The following is a 22,018-nucleotide window of genomic DNA, read 5'->3' on the forward strand; positions in this document are numbered from 1 at the left end:
CCTCATAACTTTTACAAATTAAACTTTGCTACCTTCTAACCCACCGAAGCTCTGCCCCCCATATCCCCTGTCCACAGCCCACAGAATGAGTCAGATCAGGTAACCAGAAAGCCCATACCCCAGCTCAGTGTCCAGAATTTCTAGGTAATCTGTAACAGATGGGAATCAGTCAAACTTAGCACTAGCCAACATCCCAAATGTAGACCCCCTCTACACCACAAATCAAAACACAGCTCAGGGACAAATCACATAATATTAAAATTTGGACTTGTTACTGCAGCTGAAAGAATTTGTGTTATTAGCAGATAGCCTACCTATTCTCCAATAGAGTTCTGCTGATTTACATCCAACTATTTTAATAGGGGAAGGATGTAATAACATGCCAGAGGTGATAAATCACCCATAGTTTTCCCCACCCCCAACTATGCCTGCACTTCCAGGCTCCTCCACACACAGACCAGATCATTCTTGGATTCACTCACAAACTGAACAGAGCTCCACAGCAGTCAGCATGGAATTGAGGACTCTAGCCCTGCTCACTCTCCTGATGGGGACTATCTGCTTATCTGAAGGTGAGTGGAACGTTGGGATAGAACGTTTAGATGCGAACGTTCCATAAAGCTGCAGTGCTATAGATCTGAACTATTAGAGAGTCCACATTTCAGAGTTATGTTGTAAACAAAAGCATCGTGTTTAAGTTATCATAAGTTAGTGTGTTTCAAGTTAACGAATGTAGTACAACGTGTGTGCTGTTACTTTCCATAGACCATGTGGCATTATACATGCCTAGAAGATTGAATTATGTGCTGTGTGAACATCTCCAAAATGGACCATTAATTATCTTAGGGATTCTTCAAAAGACAGCCAGATAGCAGCACAGGATTTATTATGGACTGTGGGTCACACTGAAAGTAACATGGGCTCTGATTTGATCTTTGATGTCTTTTTTGCTAGTTTCCATTCAGATCTGCAGTTGATTTTAGCTGGTGGGAAAGAGTTAGTAATTCACATAGCTGGGGGTGAGTGAATGTTAATTTGTTTCAGAGCTGTGCACTGCAGATACAGTGTATCACCTTAGTAAATCCCTCAGGTGTGATACAAACTGTACAAGATGGTACATTTTCCCAATGATCTCAGCATTTGTTACCGTGTTACATGTGTCTTGTGTTTCTGCTGACAAACGTATTTCTGTGTGTAGCCAGTAGCCACATGTGGTATTTACAAACAGCTGTATGATGGGGAAAGCAGATCCACAGCGATCTATTTACTAAACAGTGTTTTGGGGCGAGTTTAAAACCTACTGGTTAAATAAAAGTTACAGTTACCTAGCAACAGAGGTTGACAAAAAGTCTCAAGTCCATCAGAGCTTAACATTTCACACATATGTATTTGCTGTTGATCGAACAGAAGGTGTTAACCCATTACAAAGTGATTTGCAATTGTGCAACAAAAAGGGAAAATCATGTCTGACTCCTAAAATAAATATTGGATTAATCCACGGATCAACAAACTTAGACAATTAAGACCGATATAGCACGTGATGGGCAGTATATGTTGAACTAAATTGGTGGAATTGGAGATTTTATCAAGTTATAATTTTAGTTAATTTTAGCATATGAATTCTTAAATTAGCAGACCTCGCTGTTTAGTGAATAATCCCCACTGTGTAATACTCCGCTGGTACAATGTACAGAGTGGATTTACTGGGAACGAGTGATAATACGCTGCACGCACTTCTTAACTGCTTGTCTGGTGTACAGCGCCACGGGACAGGTTGGCGCTTTTCAAATACAATGAAAAGTAATTGATTCAGGTTGAAAGCATGGGGGGTGGTTTCTCCTTAGAGTAAAAGCCTAGCAAGCCAAATATAATCTTGAGCTTGGAGCTGTATTACCCGGAACAGAGTTTATCTTTTCATTTTATAATGACAAAAAAACAACAACGAACAAACAAAAATACAATATTAATTTCCACAACTAAAGGAATTCTGTAAGTATAATGCAGGTCGGGATCTCATTCTATTGCTCTGTGCACTAACATGCATGGGCTCTATACTTGTATATTTACCTTGTCTATTACCAATGTTAAACCCATTATCTGTCAAATTCCATTATTAATAGGATTGGTGTGGAATCCATCACATATTTCCCAATGACCCCATTATCCCCTCCTTAGTGCCCGCCACTGGGCTGCGGATTACAGGGTCAGCTAGTGCCATTAGACGACAAAAGCTCTTTCTGGCTAATGTGGTGTGTGCTGCTCAGTGGGACATTATTGTTTAAGGAGAGACATGACAGCAAGTCTGCAGATAAATTGACCTGTCTGGTCCCAATGTCCAGGCTGCAGATCATCTCTGTGCTCCACTGCTCCCCTAAAATTACCCCATCAAATAGAGATATCGTCACCTCTGCCTCTATTACACCGCAGGTTAAACCTTTCCCAATTTAGACATCTCTCTTGCTAAGTCCCAATGCCATGGTGGGTCTGTAATAATGGGCTAATTAAATGAATGTTCTCTTAATGAGTACCAATGAAAGCTGTTGTGGAGATATTTCTATAGATGCAATGGGAAGAAAGCTTTGCAAATGTCTTTAAGAAGCCTATTATTTGATATTTCTGTAGTTCAATAATAATTGTATTATTTGCCTATAGATTTATAAATTCTTCACATTGAATTGGCTTCAGGACTAAAGCTGGGGGATAGTGAATTGTGGTTGAGATACATTTTACATCATTCATTATTTAGAACTTGTTATAAATTATCCAATATTAAAATTATATAGGCATGCACTGCTTACTTTGTTCAGAGGAATACTTTATGTCGAAACGTTATTGTAAGGGAAAGCTTCTTAAACCTTTTCTTCATACACATAAAATGTCGCTGGTTCGACATCTAGAGAACTCATTGCCTTAATAATAATCAATGTCCTCAAATATTTATTATAATATTTGTGTCCTAGATTGTTTTAGCTATTTGAAGTTAAATTTGCACAAAAAAGGCACATTTTGCCCTAAATACTTTAATATAAATAATAATAAATAAAAAAAAATGCGCTGAGCGCAGCGAGGGTCAACGTTTCGGCTTTATTTCACAGCCTTTATCATAATCGTAAATATGCACAAGGACAAAACCTTTATCATTGATAAAGGTGCCAGAAAAATAAATATAAAATAAATGAAATCCTATCCCTATGATATAGTAATGTAATAATATATACGTATATTAATATAAATAAATTTAGAACGAAATCTACTCCCCCTTGATGCATTGTTCTTGCATAGAGATTCTATTGGTGGGGACAATACTCGGAATCTTTAGATTGGGGACAATTATACGGTTGGATGAGGTGTCTGGTTGACTCTGTCACACTTTAGAATAGACTCTCTTTACAAACTTCGGGATCATATGTGTGAAATAATGTTTAGTGACTATTCATCTTCAAAGTCACACAGAAGAAACCTTTCCACTCTGAAAAACATAAAATAAATTAAGGGAATATTATAGGGACTTATTTATTGAACTGCAAACTGTGGACCAAACCTCTGATCAAATAACTTAGTTTAAGAAATTCCCAAATTCAGTTTTGAGCTAAATTAGCAATCTCCTAGTCAATGATCAACAATCCTCTGCAAAGAATATAGATTTTGTATATAAATCATATTGTACATTTTTATGTGATCTTATAAATAATAAGTTATAGTGGGGGCTATTTTTTGGGGTACTAGCATATACTAATGCAAGATGTAGAAGCGGGATCTATACAGTTTAAATGTGACGTTTCGATCACACCAAGTGTCTTCCTTTCTCACAACCTCCTATCTGCAGCAGATTGATCTTACATTTCCATCAAAATTCTATTAATTTTAAATAGCATCATCAATTAGCAAATGGCATTCACTAAATCTCTAGGTAGATATAGGTTGCCCAGAGGAGACTAACAGAGCTACTAACCTTAATTACCACCTTACATTCTTCACTAACACCGGAAACTTTATCTCCCAACGAATAATTTTTGTTTACAATTACAAGACCCCCTCCACCCTAAGCCCAGCCTCTGGTGTATTTAAAGGAGGGTGAGCTTAGGAGTAAGATATGTTCATGGAACTTTAAAACTGACTGCTGATAACTCTAGATAACAATTTGTTGGAGATTTCCTTAAAGTGAATTGAAAAAACATTAGCATGAGCTTATTGGAGGCACCAGGGTCCCAGCCAAAGAGTCTGTGATGGACTTTGCTATCTCCAAAAAATAAGAGATAGAGTGGCAGATCATACCCTCTAATCAGACAATGTGCATAATCCACCTCAACATGTGTATCACTAGTCAACATCTGGATATAACTGACCATTTTTTTTGTACCCTCTACATTCATAGAAGAACTGCACCTTATAGCTAAACTATTCCTATTTGGAGATCACTACTTGCCTCTGGTTGTGAAGGGGTTAATCTACCTCTACATTCAGAGAACTATACCTTATAGCTAAAGTACTCCTATTTGGAGATCACTGCTTGCCTCTGGTTGTGAAGGGGTTAATCTACCTCTACATTCAGAGAACTGTACCTTATAGCTAAAGTACTCCTATTTGGATATCACTGCTTGCCTCTGGTTGTGAAGGGGGTAATCTACCTCTACATTCAGAGGAGAACTGCACCTTATAGTTAAACTATTCCTACTTGGAGTTTACTGCTTGCCTTTGCTTATGAAGGGGTTAATCTTCCTCTACATTCAGAGAATAACTGTATCTTATAGCTAAACTATTCCTATTTGGAGATCACTGCTTGCCTCTGGTTGTGAAGGGGTTAATACAATAATCTTCCTCTTCCTTATAGCTACACTATTCCTATTTGGAATGTACTACTTACCTCTGGTTGTGAAGGGGTTAATCTACCTCTACATTCAGAGAAGAACTGTACCTTATAGCTAAACTATTCCTATTTGGAGATCACTGCTTGCCTCTGGTTGTGAAGGGGTTAATCTACCTCTACATTCAGAGAAGAACTGTATCTTATAGCTAAACTACTCCTATTTGGAGATCACTGCTTGCCTCTGGTTGTGAATGGGTTAATCTACCTCTACATTCAGATAAGAACTGTATCTTATAGCTAAACTATTCCTATTTTGAGATCACTGCTTGCCTCTGGTTGTGAAGGGGTTAATCTACCTCTACATTCAGAGAAGAACTGTATCTTATAGCTAAACTATTCCTATTTGGAGATCACTGCTTGCCTCTGGTTGTGAAGGGGTTAATCTACCTCTACATTCAGAGAATAACTGTATCTTATAGCTAAACTATTCCTATTTGGAGATCACTGCTTGCCTCTGGTTGTGAAGGGGTTAATACAGTGCAAGGTTGCTGTAGGCTATAAATAAAAGGGTGTCTGTTTATTATAATTAATGCCCAAGTAACAGACAGAGCAGTGAGGTGAGGACAGAAGTCAGTGTCAGAGAAAGTCAGTGTCAGGCTCAATGGGATAAAAAGGAGCAAAAATCTATTTTATCTTTGATGTTTTTCCATCAAGTACGAATTTATTCTATTAATCTGCCTACACGATTTATACTGCGCTTGGCACAATGGCAATTGTAGAAAATGAGAAACACATCCTACCATGGATAGTCTTGCTGAGTCTTGAAAACAATGCTAAATGATTATACTTTTAATCCTGAAAAATATAACAATGTTTAATACATCAATAACTCCAACATAAATAATGCTATTAAATGGGATTAATGTGGAAAGCAATGAGGTGTTGTGACATGCAAACTAGCTTGCAAAACGTAGAAAGAGTTGGAAAAAAGCAAATATCTACAATCCATCTAAATTAGAGATTTTTTTTGGTGTCTTAAATTACAGACATTTATTCATAGACAAGCATGCATGAATATAATGTTTTCTGTAGAAATAATGTGACTGGTTAGAATTAGAGGATGTAAGTTCATGGCCGGTGTTGAGAAATTTGTTTTATTAAAGGGTTGTAGATTGATGGAGTTGCCTTCCAGCAGAGATGGTGCTGCTATAATCAATGGAAGCTATAGTTCAAACTTGTAATTTAGATATTATTGTCCAGTAATTCAAATCTGTGGTTTTAATGTGTTGAATCTAATTGTATATTTTATATATGAAATATATCATGGCAAAATATAAACATAAAATATCGCAACAGCAAAAAGATGAAGACAGCTATCCTAAAATCTAAAATACAGTATCCATTCATCCGTACATGCATCCATCCAACCAATCAACAAACCAACCAATGATCCATCCATCCATTTATTTATGCATTCATCTATTCATTCAACCAACTTACCCATCCATCCATCCACCCACCCACCCATCCATCCATTCAACTAACTAACCAACCATCCATCTATCTATCTATCTATCTATCTATCTATCTATCTATCTATCTATCTATCTATCTATCTATCTATCTATCTATCTATCTATCTATCTATCTATCTATCTATCTATCTATCTATCTATCTATCTATCTATCTATCTATCTATCTATCCATCTACCCATCAATTCATCAATCTATCCACCCAATCAACTAACCAACCATCCATCCATTTAACCAACTAACCAACCAACCAACCAACCAACCAACCAACCAACCAACCATCTATCCACCCATGCGTCCATCCATCCATCCATCCATCCATCCACCAATCCATTTACCTATCCATCCAATCAACTAACTAACCAACCAACCAACCAACCATCCATCCATCCATCCACCCATAAATCCATTTATCTATCCATCCATCTATCTATCCATCCAATCAACCAACAAACCAACCAACCAACCACCTACCCATCAATCCAGTCTTCCATTCTTCCATCCATCCATCCATCCATCCTACCATCCACACACCCATCCATTTATCCATCCCCACAAGCCAGGGAATGAGTTAAGACTTACATGCCCCCATGGTATTGATTGCTTTATGCTAGACTAGTGTTCTCAGCTGAAAATTATATTTCCATTTTTTCTACAGACAAAAACAACTCCACACAGCTTGATGCACATTAGCAATATCGTACACATATATATATATTGATATCAAATGTTAAGGCTTTACAACAGAAATCCCCTAAACTGATTTTGATTTTAGCATTTTATACAGAAATGTGAGGTTAACCAAGTCGGTATCACATTAAATCAAGTTAAGAAGTTAGATCTGTTATCTATGGGAGACTAACCAAGCCAGCGCCAGTTTAAATCAAGTTAAGAAGTTAGATCTGCTGTCTATTAATATCTATGTTCACATTGGATGACGCATTGTTTGGCATTGTGCTTGGTTAACCACACACACATCACAATCCAAACATCCATTGTTCCATTTAAGTCGATATTGGATGCTTAAAAGGCCCTTGTGGCATGGACCATTCTTTTTCTGTTGATCCATCATTCATATATATACACCCTATATATAGGCCTCAGTTACACTGACTGCCAATCAGATCCTAATTTAATAACCTGCCAATGTAAATTTTTGTTTAAGAACTCCATTCACCAAATAAGATAAGTCGAGATTTTACCCATACTTTCTCTTACTGTTTTCGTTTTCATGCGTGCATTGATCTGAAATTTCCTCCTAAAACCCTTCACTATACATATATTTCCCTTCCATTCTTCGTGTCCTCTTCTCTTTGTGCTTTTACTATCTGTGTCTCATATTTCACACTAACAATCAAATATCCTTCTTAGTGTATATTTTGCGGCACAGCTCAGCATGTGCGTGTGTGTGTGACCCTTATATAGGTAGACTCAGACAAAACACAGCAATAAATACTCTACTCACGCTTTTCTAGAACAGATCTTTACAAGATATCCCTAACTGTACAGAGTTAATTTTATCAAAGTGAAAGATTCGTGAACACACCAATATTCAAACACGCAAATAAAAAATATTCAGGGTCAATTTCAAATTTTAGATCAATCCAGGTGAATTGAAAAAAATCTTCAAGCCAGCAGTTTTGAATTTGGCCCACTTTTTTCTGACCGTTCACAAGTTTGTGAATAAGCCTGACCAGTTTCTAATTACAAACAGAGATTGAAACTCAATTTTATTTTTAATATGGATTGTAAAGTGCAATTATGTTTCACAGTGAAATCTCCAGGGCCGGACTGGGAATATAAAGCAGCCCGGGAAAAAATATATCTAAGATATATATATATTACAATAGGTAGGTTTCTTTTTTAATTTAAAATATTGGTCCTTTCAGGGTAAAAAAATAAATTATAAAGTAAGCATACTCACATGCCACACATACAATCTCACTGACACAAGCACACAAACTCACAGATACACAAGCTCACTGACACCCACAAATAGGGTCACAGACAAATAATTTCACTCACACACACAGAAAATCTTACTGGTACACACACACAAACTCAGCAAAGACAAACTCTCTGACAAACACATGATTAATAAAGACAAACTAACTAATATACACACAGAAGCTTACTACAGACAAACTCATTGCTATCCACACACATGCTTGCTACAGACAAGCTCACTGACACACACACAAGCTCATTACAGGCAAGCTCACTAACACACACACAAGCTCATTACAGGCAAGCTCACTGACACACACATGCTCACTACAGACCAGGTCACTAGCACACATGCTCACTACAGACCAGGTCACTAGCACACATGCTCACTACAGACCAGGTCACTAGCACACATGCTCACTACAGATATGAATTGCCCACTGACATTTTAGATTAAATTAGTTAAGTTGAAAACAAGTAGCAGAATTGGATAATCTTTTACTGTTTAGTGAATAAATCACTAGAATGCACTGGAGAAAGTCAATACAATCTCCAGTGTTTACTTAAAATGTGTCTGGATAGCTTAAGTCAGCCTCTTTAACCCCTATTTTATATTCCCTCCTGTCTAGGCACAGATTGAGCACACTCAGCATTTAATGCATGCTACAAGCCCAGAACATACTTTTTTAACAGAACAAAATAGAACAGACAATAAAAATTGTTTGTTTAATTAGCCAGCTGGGGAAAGCCATTTTATGATTTCCTGTGCATAAAAATTCCAATGCGTTAGAGGAGCCATTTAAAGAGAAAGAAAATAAATAAATGATAATTCACATTTGTTGCATTAAAATAAATTCTATTTTAGTGCATGATTTTGATTATGTCCTACTGCAATTGTTCCTTTTGAAAGGAACATTAACTACATCATCTGTCCACGGCTCACCTTCGGAGATTAGACCGTTAACAAATGGGTTAACCCCAAAGTGTTAAGTACAGAACTGGTCAACTCTTCTGCTTCTTTCCGAGGTTTGAATCAGTAAGCCATCGACAGGGGTGTTGCTAATAGGCTTGGATGTATTTTTCTCAAGCCATTTTGTGAATGGGGAGCTACTGATCAGTTGAAGCTCTCAGTCTATCAATGGTGCCCATATGTGAGTCTTCCTAGAAAAAGTCAGTTTTACCTGCTCTGTTCTGAGTTTGACTATTGTGGCCTAAAATTTGAAATCCACTTTGCATTCCCAATTCATGCAATAATGTATAATTGGGTCTAAATTTATGAATTTTGTTGTCATTTTACTACAACTCAATGTTTAGTAAATGCTTCCATATTTTAGAGTTTATAGGTCTAGATATAGATGCCTTGTACTACCATTAGAAAATGACAGGGTTATTCAATAAAATGAGAATTCAAAGCGAATTTTAAATGTTAGGCCAACATAGCTGATCTGGAAGCAATCATTTGTTAATGAGTATTAGTAAAGAGTAACACATTATCTAATCTTGTATTTTTCGGTTCTTGGCAGTATTACACCCCCAGTTATATATATGCCCAATTATTGGCTTGCAATAGGTTTTGCATGCGCTACAGCTGTTTCAGTGAATTACAGTATACTGCTACAGATTGCATTGTACAGATCACATATCCAAACCAATCAATATGTAATCTGTTAAGACATCTATTGCTCCTCCCAGGCTTCCAATTGTCCCAGTATTACATTCCAGGTGTGGGTGCAATAAATCAACCTGCTAATGTGAAGCTATGTATACAGCCTTTTGAATAAAGCAGTATAAATACCAGATCATTAGAACCGTGTCATCCTCTTATTGAAGGCATGTGTCTGACACTTCCCCAAGTGCTGAGCAAACACATTAAAGCTATCTTTTGAGATTCATTTTATCTTTTTTCACAAGCTTACAAATGGGCTAGAACAAACAAAAAAAAGTGAAAAGCTAGAGAAACGATAAAGGGGTTTATTCACTAAAAACGCAAACTCTAACAAAATGAAAATAGATTTTGAATATATTGGAAGAAAGTGCAGGTTTGGAACGATTCTCCAACTTATAGTCACATCTTTAACCTAAGTTTTACAGTTTATTTTTTGAAGTCCCAAACGGAGATGCATGGAAAAAATAAAGTTATCCAAACTCCTAGGTTTTTTCACTAAACTAGGTGCAACCCTCGGCTCTCCAGATGTTGTTGACTACGTCTCCCCTGATTTTTTGCCACCACATGACTGTAAGAGCAGTCCGAAGATGTAGTCCGAAGTTGGCCTATCCATGTACTAAACAGTGATTTGATAACAGACGTGCAGCTTTTAACCTAAAATAACTAAATTGTAGAAAATTCACAACTTTCTGTTAAGTGAATAAACCCCACGATACTTCCAGAAATACCGGTATTTCAACACTGCTTAGATTCACTACAAGTTGCATGTAAACACTACGCAAATGGATGGATTCTCTAAACACATATGGTGAAAGCAACATTTTGGAATCATTTCAACCAACCACTTATGTTTCTGTTTTAGCTCTCGCTATATGGAGTCATGGTTATATTGTGTTCAGAAGCCTTGTAAGGGAATCTGACACTAAACACTATAAACATTGTATTAGTGGTGAGAAGAAAACCAACATGCTAATTTTAACCCAAAATATCTGTAGGTAGAAAGATTTGCCAGTTATTTTGCAAAAATAAATAATTATGAAATACAACAAAGTTGAGCAGCTGATTTGCTAGCAATGTATAGATCAAGAGGGAAAATAAAACTGAGGTTTAAATTAGAAAGGTGATTTTTACAAAGGTTTTTGGTTTATTTTCACACAATTGGTTAGTATGACTGCAATCGAAGACTACAACAGCCCTCTGAGAAGGCACAGACACACTATCATCCTCTGGTACAATGACATGGTAGCATATCTTAGTTCTATATGTGCCTAAATTTGGGGAAATGGTTTATTCACTAAAAAAAGTACTGAGAAGAAAAGTAGACAAAAGTAAGAAAATAATACAAATTGTATGTAGATATTAATGCATTGTACTAGAGCAGCGGTTCCCTACCCAGTCCTCAAGTACCCCCTACCAGTCCAAGATTTATGGGTTACTCTGTTGTCTTGAGTGTTTTTTTGTTTTTGTTTTTTTTCTCAAACTGGGTAATCCCTAAATCCTGGACGGTTAGGGGGTACTTGAGGGCTGGGTTGGGAACCACTGTACTAGAGGATCATGGGAACATTGTAATTATTTATATTAAACAACCTATCTTTGCATTTTAAGAAGGAAGATGTGTTGAAGTAGTTACACAGACTATGATAGTCCGTAATTGACAAATGTATTTGTCATCCTGTCTTTACTACCTTGGATGAGAAATGCTCACTTTGAAATTAAAGATTTCTGATGGCCCTTATTAAGTTTACACATTTTAACAAATATGCTAGTCACTAATGCAATAATTTAACATGTCTCACCATGAAGCTACTGACCTGTTCCTGACTCCTGAGCACTTTAACAAACATCCAAGAGCTCTGATGTACATTAAGGCCTAATAAATAAAGCAATTGATCTTTGCACTTTTGGACTAACAGGGTCGAGAGTTGAGATTCGCCCCTTGGCTTTAAAAAATAGCCCCGAAGTAAAGTACCTGGTGAAGAATATTTGAGGCATTTTACTTACCTTCCACAGTATTGCTGATAAATTGAGACATTTCTATAAAAGCTGATAAGTTAACTATACAAAAAAATGTATCCAAGATCGTATGAGGGATGTATCCATCGTCTTTTTCAAGTAGAGTGTTTATAGGTAAAAACTCTTTAAAATCTCTTACAACTAAATGGGTGACTCTTGGGTGTTCAAGTATAGAATGGCATTTAATAACGGTTAATTATGTTTAATAGGGGAGTCCAACCCCATTGGGATCTGTTTTGAGTGAGGCTGTCTTTAATTTCCAAATTCCAGTCAGTGTAATGTAAGACAGGACCAAATCGACAGACCGTTATAAATCAGTTAAGCAAATGTTCTGTTAAAGGAGAAGTACCATGAAAAAATATACACAGAGTATTTTTTTCCTGAACTCTGCATGTTTGATGTAGAATTGAGTTATCTAGTGTAGCACTGACAAAGTGTTTTCTTGTTTTCAATCATTGTTTTATAACATATACACTGACCTACAGATTACCATTATAGTCTGTTTTTTTATAGTAAATCTGGTTTTGTCCATTCTCCGTGGAATATTGGCATTTCTTTGATAAACAATAACTTGTAGTAAATTTCAAAAATTCGCCAACTCCAAACGCAATAGTCTTAACTTGGTTATTTTTCCATACGTTTTCAAATTTGTTACAATGAAGAATTTAGTAAAATAAACCCTTGTATTAATTCAACTGACAGCTTGGGGCTGAATGCTTGGGAAGGGCCCAAGTCGTATTCTGTTCCAGCTAACACGTATAGGGTTATTATCTAAAGTCGGAATTGTCATGAATTCAAAGTGAATTTAAATTTCAAAGTCAAAATAACCAAACTGGAAGCATAGCTAAAAGTGAATGTATCCAGTTTAAATATTTTGACCTTAAATTTGAAATTCATTTTTATTTCCTGTAAATCCTTCCTTTATTGAATAACGCTGATATTGTTAATTAATTACTTGCTGCGTATGCAACATTGTACATGAATAAAATGCTGCAGACAAACTAATAATAACGTCCAAGCATTCTATAGTTTATCCTGTGTTTAGTGGAGTGGGTTTATTAAACAGAAGAGTTTAGCGACGAAGACACAAAGGAAGTATGTAAAATGTAAACCCTATATTTCATGGAACTGCCAGAGTTTGAAATGAGAATTGTGACACTCCTGTAGACTATTTATAAGCAAACAAAATGATACGCTCTTTTTAAAATAAAACAAACTGTCAGCTGCCAAATGTGGCGTTTGTCACAATAGTTATGACGCAAGCAGCTACCAACTTAGAGACGTAGTTGATGACAGGGGACATTATACATTTTAGAAAGACAATGGGGTGTAACTTAATTTGTGTAAATTGTTTCCCCTTTAAATTGTCTACATCTCCAAAACCTTACCATCTGGTATTTCATGATAGAGCACGCAGCGTTGTACGTTTACCCATATTGTGTCTGTGCAGGGATAACCCACAACAGACGTTCAGTTGCTAAGCTTAGATATTTGGGTAGGTGGGGTGCTCAGGGTCTGAGAGTAAGAATAAAAACAAACTTAAGTTATCTGATTCCAAAAAATGCCGGTAAGATTATTGTATAGAACCACTTAATTGTTTTGGATGGGGTGTGAGTAATTGGACCAGATAACGGCTCAGATAAGCCAGCACTTAGTTTTGCTGTTATTCTAGCTCTCATAATGGTTTTTAACCTTGGGCAATGAAGAAACTTACTCTACTCTGAGATGGCGGAAACCAAAGCATGGAGGGGAAATTGATTCTTAACTGCTGGAAAATGTTTTAACCCTTTGCTTTATTGTGAAGAATCTCTATTGAGGAAGGAGGTATCCATTCTTCCAAACAAAGAAACTATTTACTGCAAAACACGAGCTAAGTAATCCCCTAATGTAGTGTATTTCCAATGATTCTTAAAGCACCATCAACTAACCATCTGTGTTTTTAGGGTTAACCAGTTTTAATCCAATGGGGATATTGATAAAACCTAGGCCTCTCGCAGGGGGTCCCCAAAATGACTTGTGCATTGAACAATTGAATATTTCTCCCTAACAGCTGTGAATTTTGTAGTTTTCAAATCACTCTAAAGTATTATTCGGAGCACCATGATCATTTCAGTGATTTGAAGTGGTTATGGTGCCTGCACTTTGTTAGGCCTAAATTGAGCACAGTTACCCAGATAAATATATTGTAATATAAATTATTATATATATGCTTGCAGAGTTTAAGAGCCAAATACAAGTGTTTACAATCCATCCTTTTAGTAGCTAAGAATGCATACTTCCCAGCATTCCTTGCAGCCTTGACATATGGCATGGCATTGGTTGTCTGTAGTAAGGGAGAATCAGCCACACACAGACGCTCTGCAGGTCTGAACCATGGAATGACACCTACTATTTGTCAGCTGTGTGTACTATCAGCTACAGATTAACCAACTGTGACATCATGAATACTTACTGGGTTTATAGCCACACTGTGACTACTTTACTAAAGGAAACCATATTTAATACTGTCGTCCAATCCAATTCTTGGACAGGCTAGGACAACCACCCAGACATTTTCCTGATTGTGATGCCAACAGTATGGCTGGGCTTTGTGTAAAACCATTAGTTGTTAGAGCATTATGTATCCAGTGCCTCTTAGACCTCCTTTTACCATAAAAGCGTGTTTTGGTAGCCTATTTGCAAGAATGGTCATTATTTATCATATCTGTATATTGCATTAGTAAAGAGAGCAGATAATACATTTTGATAGTTTTTGCTGTATTTACAACTGTACAAAAATGTATTTTATTAAGAAATGTCTCAAATCCTCTCTTCGTGTAACCCATTTAAAATAAAAGATATATACCACAACTCTGTTTTTATGGCATTTCTACATAATTGATATTAAAATACATTTTTACTACATGCATTTTATGAAAAAGTGAAATTGCAGACACACATGGATTCCACATTGAAGATGTCTCTGAATCAGAGTAAAGAATTGGCCATTATATTAATGTCTGTTCATGGGAAAAGATTCACATCAGAGATCTGACTCAGTATCAGCGGGGGGAGATGTTTGAGGATTTCTTTGTGTGTGTCCGCAATTTTACTTTTTAAAACATTTGCAGAAAAAAACCCTATAACTGATTTAGCTAAGCACATTTTTATACCGGTAGTGCCTGAAATTGCACAACAGTAAAATATCACAAAAAAAATAACCAATTTCTGAATGCACTTTTCAGGCTGTAAGTGTTGCCTTTTTCTGCCATTGAACAAAGTTAGCGGAAAAGGAGAAATCAGAACAATATTTCTGTTCTCCTCGTGTGCATTGTGCGCCCTGACTGTGCATGGACTTAACTGGTTTGTGATGTCACTTGCTAAGTCTGAAATATACAGCTTAAGAGAACACGGAGTATCACAGTAAAAAAAGTTAACACGAGTTATAGGTGATTTTGATGTTTTATTCAGTTGTGTAATTTCCAGACATGTGACGGTTCCACTTTAAGAACTTTGGAATAGTTTTAGGACAAGCTTTGTCTGTTATCTGAGAGCTGTTTGCAACACAATACTTATACGGGCAGTCTTACACTCCAGAGGTGACTGCATAAATGATCTTCAAGTATGATTGTAATGTGTTTTGGCACAAACGCACCGTTGAGCGAGTTTCCTTGTATTTTCTCCTGGTACGTTTTCCTCTTTCCTCACTTTGTCATTTGCTCCCTATTTACTACCCTTGTCTAACTTTAAAATAAACATATGGGATTTCAAAGCCATTTTCTTTTCTTCTGCTTACATGGCTTAGATCACTAAATGGTATCACTATATACAACTTTCCTGCTTCTGCTGGTCTAATTTGTTTTCTATTCCTAGTTTGGTAATCATTCATCACCCCTTGTTTTTCTACCATCAGGCAGGAATGCCTTGAAATGATGTTTTAATGTGGCATTAGCGGAGTACCAAGAATACACAAGGTCTTCTGCAGAGCAACCCTCATTACATTTGATTGCTGCTGCTTTGTAAATTGAGCTGCAAATGAGTCTAAGGGAAAGTTGACTTCAATAGAATGTTAGTAGCCAATGGTTTGCCAAATAGCAGAATGTCAACATGTGTAATTAATATGAAGCACATTGAGTGTTCATCATGCTCAATGTTACCAAATACAACATTCTGCACGTTAAGTCAGCAAAGTAAAATCAGTCTACTTTTGTAGCTGATTAACTGACATTGGCTTCTGTAATTCATGATTTAGGTGGTCTTCTCAAAAAATTACATTTCATTTATATTTAAACTAGGCTTGTGCATGGTGGATACATTTGGTTTGGCCAAATCACGTCATCCAAAAATAAAATTTAGTTTGGGTAGCCCCTTAAAGACCATTACTTACATGGATACAGCATATTATTTTTCATTATACCATTTAACTTAAGCTCATGTTATTATTGTAAGAATTTTTTATTCGTACATGTGGTAATTCATAGAAGTTTTTAAATTGGAACATTATCTTTACAATTGATGGTGTGAAAATCTCTTCCTTTTTAAAAAAAAACAAGAATTACTTATACTCATTTCTCTTTATAAAAGGTTTAACCGATTTTAATGGCTCACAGTTTGTTGGCAGACTCAGACAAAATGTAGACTCACTAACTTGCTCATTGGGTCATGTCAATTTGCTGTAATGGATATGGTACATGAAATGGTACATTAGGGAGATATTTAATTAATTTGCTTTAATTAACTGCACCGCCTGCATCTGTGTAGTAGCAATGGGACTTCGAGGCTGGCTTTGCAATTTTGTGCAAGTTTAATATTCACTGTCAACACTTGCAGTGTGCTAATGACGAATGCATCGCCCTTCCATTTACACGCATTGTGCTATGAGCAGGTCTGTGTGTGTGAGCAGGTTACGCAGTCATAGCTTAGCACTGTCCCTCAGTCCAATATCCGCTAGGCTCAGAGCACTTTTGGAGCATGCACACTTCATCCTCAATGCTTCTCTATGGGAAGCATTTTCTTGGACAAGGCCCAACACTGAGTTCGGAAATAAAGGGCCAGGTCCAAAAGCCACAAAAGCAAGAAATGCAGCTAGTGATAGGTATAAGTTTAGGGATTATGAAGGGAACACATATTATATAATAGGTAAACAGCATGACATTAAAAAATAGTAACCATTGACATATCTATTCCTCTAAAAATCCATTTTACAATATTTCAAAATGGTTAAATAGTATGTAAAAGTGTTATGGTAGGATTTATTTAAACAAGTATAAATAGATCATAAAACTTGTACATTTTTTTAACACAAATGCCAGGCGTTTCAAATTCCAGATTCATTGGGTTTTTAGGACAACATAATATATGTCCAACTCCAACCTCTAAAACGACTACAGCTATGAGATAAATAGGAAAAAGTGACATACAGACAAATAGATAGATCATAGCTTCCAACATTTCAAATAAGCAAAGAGGGACACTTTAATTTTAGGGATGTGAGTGCGAATGTGGCCAGGGACTGAGAAATTATGCAACCAAAATTTATTTTATAACAAGAATCCTGTGACTGATTTTTAAACACATTCATTGCAGTTAAAAAAAACACACATTACTGTGAATATTGTTGCTGTGGAGCTCTGTTATACACTCAGATCCACCAACAATATGGAGCACCAACAATAGAGACTAGATAGATAGATAGACTAGATAGATAGAGTGAGATCACACAGAATTACCATATCTGAGGATAAACACGCAAATTGCTATCATTTTCATAACAATTCGTGTTATTTTTCTACTGGACAGAATCCAGTATGCAAACACCTAAATTGCCTGCCCTTAATTAACCTTCTGAATTGAATTTTTCCATTCAATGTGGGTATTTTACCTACACTTTACAATTCAGATGCTCATACAAAGCTTGATGAATAACCCCATGCAGCATTCAATTCACAATATACCTAATACCATCCTAAAACAATGACGCCTTGAGGTCATATATTTTCCTGAATGCATATCAACTGTTCATGCTCTCAATCAGCAGATGAAACCATCAGCCTTGCAGTATGTAGCATTCACATGCTGCAGGAAGCTAATTAATTAATGAATCAATCAAGGTGATCTCCTCCTTTTTCATTGAATAAATGTCCATCTTGCAGCATATTAATTATACCTACTGAAGCACAACATTCACGTACAAGAGATATTTGTCCAGGAATAAATGATGAATCTAACATCCCTGCATGGGATCCAAACCATATACCCTACAGTACCTCTTTATTTGCATGGCCAGGCTGTGTAGACACGAAACATCAAATAGTCAGTAGAGCTTGCAGAGAGTCTTGCAGACCTTCACATGACTGCACTCAAACTAAGAAAGTCCTCATTTTCCCAAGCAGTAGTGCGAATGAATAATCACTTTTCAAATTCTAATGAAACTTTCGGAGACTGTTATGGAAAACACAATACAATTACAATCAATAGATCGGCCTTCTTCTAGTACAATAATGTACATATCCCTAGCCTTGTGTTGGGTGGTCTCCCTATGTAAAATACTGTAAATAGAACAATAGCAATGCACATATACATTTCATTTCATTTCTGGCAGCAAATTCAATATGTTCAATTAATCCAGAGAAAGATGGTTTTCAAGTTGTCATAAACAGAAATTAGTATGAAATATTGCGTGGGTATTTGTTCTAAAATAACATGCTCTTGGTGTTGATACAGTTATTTCGGTGTTTAATCTTTTGGCCGATTTTTTTTTTTTTTTAAACAAAAAACTCTCTATGGAGTTGACAGATGTGATATCTTAGGTTTCTCTAAACTAGTTTCCAAGGTTCTAGGGAAAAAAAGGAACGTCAATTCTGGCCTTTTACTTTTTTTTAATTTAAAGTGTCACTAACATAAAATAAAATTTCAGTTTTATTAAGACTGCGTTGGAATCAGGAGTATTTATGTATTTATGTAAAGATATTAAAGTCTCTGCAGAATTCTATTGTTTAGCGTTTACTTTTATATATGAATCAGAGCGATATTAGGCTAATGTTGGCTGCTTTTCTGTCTTTAGTGTATTATCAGCTAACCAGTCATTTTTAAAAAAAAATTCTATTTTATTATGGATATAGACTGTCTGCAACACATTATACTCTCAATTTATCAAGAAGTAGTGGTGAGTATTGATTAAAAATAATAAACATAATAAAGTTATGTTGCATAAATGTATTGGGAGCATCTGCTAGGATTCTCCACCAATATCGTGGCGTGGGTGAGGTGAGGTGAATGAGTCCACAGCAGTCCCTGGTGGGTTTACAGACGTGGGCACTTATCATCATGGAATGCACTCTTAAAAAATAAAAAAAATAATTATTGAAAAGATGTTGCATAAAGACTTCAAGGCAAGAAGCAGAGTACTCCTTCATTGACTTCACATTTTATTATACTAACATTGACATCACAGTGCTGATGTCATTAGCTTAAGGGTGCTCCTCAGGGGCAGTGCCTTTTGTATGGTCTTGCTTCACTGTATATTGTTACCTGGCTTCCCCTCTAGAGGGCAGGAGCAGAGAATTGTTTATTTTATTTTATTACAGGCCAGTAACTTCTGGTGAAAAGCTACAACTGAGAGAACAAATATTTATTAATCTAAAATATACATGCATGTAAGGATGGGAGAGGCTTAACACATTATATCGCAGAGTCCAGTATATAGAAATATATTTACTTTATCGAGAGAACGTTATAGGAAATCAGTGTTGTCTTGCATCATGCAGTTGTTGGTTTTTTTTGGGTTTGTTTTATTAAGGAAAAGGATTTATTATTATCATTATTATTATTTTTGTACTTACAAGTTACCAACATATCTTGCAGCACTGTACATTGAACAGATAGAGCATCCAGATGTTTAGTGAAATAACATTTCAAAGATACAGTAACAAACATTTAGGAGGGCCCAAATGAGACAAATTTACATTACTAATCCATTCTTAAGCCATATGTAACTCTACATATTGCTTAGCGCCATGCAAAATATGCACTTCAGCCAGGATGGTGTCATTTTTACTGCAGCTGGAAGTCTATAACAGTCTCGAGGTTGTGTGACATGAATTACATGCAGACATTCAAGGCTCTTCGGAGAGCTGAAGACAATTACTACTGAGTATTTGCCACAAAACTAGATACGACACAGATGGTTCAGTCCCGAAATAATATGTTCATGTATTGGCCAAGAATCGTCATCCAAGATGTTTTAAGTTTGCTCTCCAGATAAAGCATTAACAAAGACAGAGAATGCTCACATAATAGATTTATGTATTGTGTAAAACATTAGAAATCCCATCAAGGTTCCTATAGCAATGAAATATTTTTTTCTATAATTAATAATGAATGAATCGACTGAACGATAATCCCACCAAAGAAAGCCTTTATAAGGGAATGTTTTGTGGTTTTATATCATGCATTATGCCTCTACATAAAATTAGTTTAGATAAAGAAAACAAAGGAAGAATTCAGGCACAAAACCGCGTACCAAATGCATGTTTTTTATTCTTGAGAAATAATAGCTCCAACCTCTTATCTTTCCTTTCTTAAGGCATTTGTGATATAGCAAGGTGTAAACATATAACTGTATAATCATTATGTGTGTTTACATACAATATTTACTAATTGTAAGTAAATCAGGCTATTCATCTTTAGTGAGCATGCAAGTGTGACATACACACAAATGCTTAGTAATTTATTTACATATAGCAATAGAAAACCGGGGACTAGCAGAGAGGTCACAGACACTACCTGGTTTCAGATGACATCAGTAGAGGTGAATCAGGGATTGAGATATATATATATGGAGTGTCAAAGGTTGCCTTTATATATGTATATAAAGGCAACCTTTGACACTCCATATGTTGTAGACTACATTACCCATAATGCCATTAACAGCCATAATGCTGGAAAAGCATCAGGGGAGATGTAGAACAGCATTATAGGTAATGAAGTCCACAATATCTGAGGTGCCAAAAGTTGCCTATCCCTGATCTATGTAATGCAGTTAAGCAGAATGGATGGTAAATCCACCAGGGGCGTTCCTTTAATTACAGATTAACATGTAAATCAGTTGATTACATAACAATACTGCTCATTTAAATGTAAAAAATATATTATTTACAGAGAAAATTTTATTTTCATGATTATGTTATTTTCCAAACTAACTTTTTTGTAGTACATAATATTTCCTTTGATTGTATCGCCCACTTGAACGTCTCGTATGACAATAAAATGGGATGAATGTATTTAAAGTGAGAATGGTTAGCGAATGGAGACTTCACAACAAATTTCTTTAAAGGGGTTTTCCCTTCTTGCAAAATCTACCCCTATGTTTATGATATATATACCTCAATCTTTGCTACTGTTATCTCTTAAAAGTTGAAAAACAGATCACATAAGAAGGTTTCCTGTAGCTTTGCTAGTGAAACATTGTCCCCTCAAGGAACATAACCAAATTTTACTCATTAAAGGATCAGATGTGGGTCAAGGCTTGACTTACATTTGTTTCTAAAATACAGTTGCAGGATTCCAAGGCCAGAAACCATTTAATTGGTTCTATCTGAAGTAGATCTGATACTTTTTTCTTTCGGTTTTTCTCTCTTCCTGTATGTTACTGAATATACAACCTCCCTTGCCACTTGACTTTATTTACATTTAGTATCCTTTCTTCCTTGTGCCGGATCTCAATACCTGGCGGCAGCCATTTTGCTCTCCTCTGCCCATGAAGTCTGCTGTTTGCCATTTTGTGGAATGATTTTACTGATGGACTATGAGTACATTTGACTGGTAACTAATTCAGAATATGCTTTAAGCTCTGCCCATTGTCAAATGTTGTCAACTGTACATAAAGAAAAGCAGTCCCTACTTTTCATTATGTGTTTTATAAAAACTAGAACGCTCAGGAAAAAAAGTAAAAGGAGATTCAGACACAGGGACCTATATAGAAGCAGATAAGATGAAGTGTCTTTTTGGTGACATATCTGCTTTTAAGGACAATCTTCATCAAATTTACAGTTCTTGTTTTCTAAAAGTTTTT

General features: G+C 36.0%; 1 protein-coding gene across 2 annotated transcripts in view; it reads left to right on the forward strand.

Moving 5' to 3' along the window:
• The first annotated feature begins 453 nt into the window (after positions 1 to 453).
• The window catches only part of CXCL12 (C-X-C motif chemokine ligand 12), a 58,321-nt gene continuing 36,756 nt past the window's right edge, over positions 454 to 22,018 (forward strand). For both annotated transcript variants that reach the window (XR_010085629.1, XM_063434600.1), the window contains exon 1: positions 454 to 572. Coding sequence is in view for 1 of the 2 variants with exons in the window: in XM_063434600.1 (XP_063290670.1) it covers positions 512 to 572 (61 nt within the window). In the remaining variant the exon portion in view is untranslated. The remainder of the gene's footprint in view (positions 573 to 22,018) is intronic.

The sequence above is a fragment of the Pelobates fuscus genome, chromosome 10 (genome assembly GCF_036172605.1).
Source record: "Pelobates fuscus isolate aPelFus1 chromosome 10, aPelFus1.pri, whole genome shotgun sequence".
Classification (NCBI taxonomy): domain Eukaryota; kingdom Metazoa; phylum Chordata; class Amphibia; order Anura; family Pelobatidae; genus Pelobates; species Pelobates fuscus.